We start from the raw sequence: 4186 nt of genomic DNA on the forward strand, positions 1-4186 counted from the left end.
GCCACAAGGGTCAACCGATGACCAAATCAAATTAAGGGCATTCCCTTTTTCATTGGCCGATAGAGCAAAAGATTGGTTATTTTATCTTTCATCGGGGTCAGTTAACTAATGGATCGATATGGCAAGATCTTTCCTTGATAAGTTCTATCCCGCCTCAAGAGTCTCAAGACTTAGAAATGAGATTTGTGGAATACGCCAAGGTCAAAATGAGACTTTCCATAACTATTGGGAGAGATTCAACAACTTGTGTTCTAGTTGCCCACAATACCAAATTCCGGAACAACTCCTCATTCCACACTTTTATGAGGGATTATTACCAATGGAGAGAAGACTTGTTGATGCCTCAAGTGGTGGAGATGTCTTTAGCAAAACTCCTCAACAAACAAGACAACTCTTCAACACCATAGCCGCCAATTCCCAACACTTTGGTCCCCGCCAAGACATGAAGAGGGACACACATCAAAAAGTCAATGAAATGGTGGTATCAAGCCTCGAATCTCAACTTAAAGATTTAAAATTTGTTGTCTAAAAGCTAGCCATGGGACAAAATCCACAAGTGATGGTTTGTGGAATATATGCAACAATGGTACATCCCACAGATATGTGTCCTATTCTTCAAGAAGATGCGGAACATGTAAATGCCACAGGAGAATTCCAAAACTACCATAACAAACCATCCGGTTACCAAAATGCCTACAATTCAAGTTGGAAGCCAAATCCCAACATGAGCTAAAATCAAGAACATTGCCTCAAAATGCATTGGTTAGACCTTCTTACCCACAACAACCTCATTACCCACATCCACAACCCCATTATCAACCCAAACCACACCCTCCACATCATCACCGACAACCTCCTCAATCCCAAACTATTAGCTCTGGAATGTCTCTTGAATATATTGTCAAGTCTCTCGCCACTAGCACCCAACAATTAAAAAAAGAGACAAAAAGTAATATTTCCAACCTTGAAGCGCAAGTGGGAGATATAGTTACATCCTTAAGCAAGTTGGAATCCTGTGGCAAACTACCTTCTCAGACCGAAAAGAACCCAAATGTCAATGTGGTAACCTTGAGAAGTGGTAAACAAACCGGAGAGAGTGGCTTAAAGAACAAGTCAACGGAAGATGAGGAAGAAATAGAGATCACTCCTATTGAAGATCCTATTGTCAAGAATGATGCACAAACCGGAGTACCAAAAAAGACTACCCCTCTAGTGACTCCAATAGCCACTCAACCACCATTTCCCTCCCGACTTGTAACTTCAAAGAAGTATGCAGATGAGAAAGAGATCTTGGACACCTTCCGACAGGTGGAGGTAAACATTCATTTGCTTGATGCAATCAAACAAAATCCCTAGATATACAAAAGTTTTGAAAGAACTTTGCACAAGCAAAAGAAAAATGAAAGGGAATAAAAAGATTTCAATGAACGAAAATGCATTCGCGATTTTACAAAGAAAACTTCCACCTAAATGCAAAGACCCCAGAAGATTCCTTGCAAAATAGGGGATGTTACTTTTAGTAGTGCCATGCTTGATATTGGGGCTTTCATTACTGTCATGCCCTATTTGGTATATGAATCGCTAAATGTTGGTCCTTTAAATGAAACGGGTGTCATAATTTCACTTGCGGATAAATCAAGTGTTTTTACTAGAGGTGTCTTAGAAGATGTTTTGGTGCAAGTGAATCAATTAGTATTTCCGACTGATTTCTATGTGATTGATTTAGAGGAATAAGTGTCCTCCAAATCGGCTCTAATCTTGCTTGGAAGACCGTTTTTGAAAACGGCTAGGACAAAGATTGATGTGCATGTGGGTAACTTAACAATGGAATTTGATGGTGAAACAATAAGCTTTAATATTATGATGCTATGATATATCCTAGTGATGTCTCGTCTTTATATTTTGTTGGTGTTGTTGAACCACTAACCCAACGGTTGTTTGATTTGAAAAATGGTGACGTGTTGGAGATGATTCTAAGAAAAGGGTTCGATTGCGGGAAGCTAGCCAAGAAATTTAAGCTCTATTCTCTAGGTTCAGAAGTTGAAAAGTTGTTTAACAATTTGGAGGTCAAGAAAACTACACAATTCGATGTCAAGAAAATTAAGTTGCCTCAAACTCACACAAAGTTACAAACTTCCCTCGTTCAACCACCGGAATTGGAATCCTACCTCAACACTTGAAATATGCTTATTTGGGAAAGAATGAGACTCTTTCGGTTATCATTTCTACTCACTTACCGAAATATGAAGAAGGGAAACTCCTCAAAGTGTTGAAGGAACACAAAGAGTTCATGGGTTGGACGATTGCAGATATTAAAGGATTGAGCCCCTCCACTTGTATGCATAAAATTTTGATGGATGATGAATGCAAGACAAGCCAAGATGCACAACGAAGATTGAATCCGCCTATGATGGAAGTTGTGGGGAGTAAGGAATATTCTAACCGAGGAACACTTTCTTATGTCTTGTGGGCTAGATCGGAACGCGAAACAATGTTTTTGTTTCATAAGTTCTTGAACAAAGAGTCTTTCATAGAGTTATAAAATTGAATATACGATCCCTTTGCCATTATACGCTATTTTGTGTACAATATTAATGGTATTTATTTTGTTGGCCTCGACAACCACTAATACACCATAGTGGATTTAAGATTGAAACTTAGAATATATTGCACCTTGTCAGAATGCAAACGAAACTATGTGATTGAAAGAAATTCAATAATGGCATCATTGTTGAGATTCAATCATTGATGGTCCTTATGGAAGTTATTGTGACAATAAGGGTGAGCTTACCTCAAGCATAGATCACAAGTCACACAAGCTCACATGTCATATACTCAATAAATATCAACACATTTTGTTCAGATATGAAGACATCATAGTCAATAGGATCACACTGAAAGATAATTTTGCCGATCCATTCACCAAGTCAATGTCACCAACCAATTATGTTACTTAGACAAAGTCTTGAGACATTAGATATACAAATGAATTGGCTTAACTACTTGTGTTTGTTTGATTTATTTTAGAAACATATAACAATATGAATTGTAACCATTTTGATTTTATTTCGTTGAGGCTTAATAAAGAGCATTTGTTGCTATTAAAGTTGTGTTATTCATTACTATGTTTCCCTTTTGCATGTTTTAAACCTCCACTTCTAGAATATTTAGTTATGTTCAAAACTCCACAGTCAATCGTACTCTCGCGAGTGAGTATTGGAATTTAAGATTGCCATGAGTGTTAGTTAATTGGATCATACGAGATTGGACATTACGATAACACTGCATGAGTACTTGAAATGTAGCTTTTGAGTATTGGAACAACATGCACTTAGAGATTACTTCATGGATCTTGTGATGAGTAATTCTAAGAAGATAATATCTTTTATTCTTCAAAAAAAGATGCATATTGGGTTTTGCTTATGAAATCTGTTATGCATTGGTGTACTCCAATGCTATATAACTAGTAGTCATAAAGGGTATGTCCATGTATGATTAGACTAGTAGATAAAAACTATATAGTCAAATTTTATTTGTTCCTTCTGCCTTAATAGTAGAAGAAATATCCTTGGGCCCCTGATGATTTAGTACTGACATATGCCTAGCCAGGTCCCGATTAATTGATTTGTTCGATTTAGAAGTCAGATGAAATTGTCAGAATTCTTTATCGATAAACAAAATTTTGAACTCAGAGATTGACCCATTATCCATGTCCCAAGTTCATACAAATATCTAGAAGAAAGGAATACCTAATCACTTGTCTAAGGGATAAACTTAATTAAGATCAAGTGTTTGACAGTTGCATTGGATGACTAACTCTCTATTAGTTATTTGAGAAGTATTAAGACCTTATAAAGCTAATGACTTGTCCAAGTGGGAGACTGTTGAAAATAGTGTTCAAGGTCATTAACTAGCTGGTAATATTTCTAAATAATAACAGAGTCTTTTTGAGTTGACCTCATGACACAAATAACATTAAGGAAATGGAGAAAATAAGTTGTTAATTTATTAAGGAATTAATAAATTAATTATAAATTATTTTGGTAATTAATTAACTTGTCTATACTATATTATAATAGAGACATATTTCCAAGCTCCACATTGATTTGAAACCCCCCATATCTTTTTATATTTTCTAATGACTTTTCATTGTCTTTTAATAACTATTATTAATTGCTTTAACATC

General features: G+C 36.0%; 1 protein-coding gene across 1 annotated transcript; it reads left to right on the forward strand.

Moving 5' to 3' along the window:
• The first annotated feature begins 319 nt into the window (after window positions 1-319).
• On the forward strand, window positions 320-1356 carry LOC145130167 (uncharacterized). The gene is made up of 3 exons (XM_079065009.1): window positions 320-481; window positions 533-586; window positions 706-1356. Exons 1-3 carry the CDS (start codon window positions 320-322, stop codon window positions 1354-1356), a joined length of 867 nt encoding a protein of 288 aa, XP_078921135.1.
• Window positions 1357-4186: the final 2830 nt, after the last annotated feature.

This window comes from Lactuca virosa, chromosome 8 (genome assembly GCF_052849685.1).
Source record: "Lactuca virosa cultivar CGN04683 chromosome 8, Lactuca_virosa_CGN04683_v6, whole genome shotgun sequence".
NCBI lineage: Eukaryota > Viridiplantae > Streptophyta > Magnoliopsida > Asterales > Asteraceae > Lactuca > Lactuca virosa.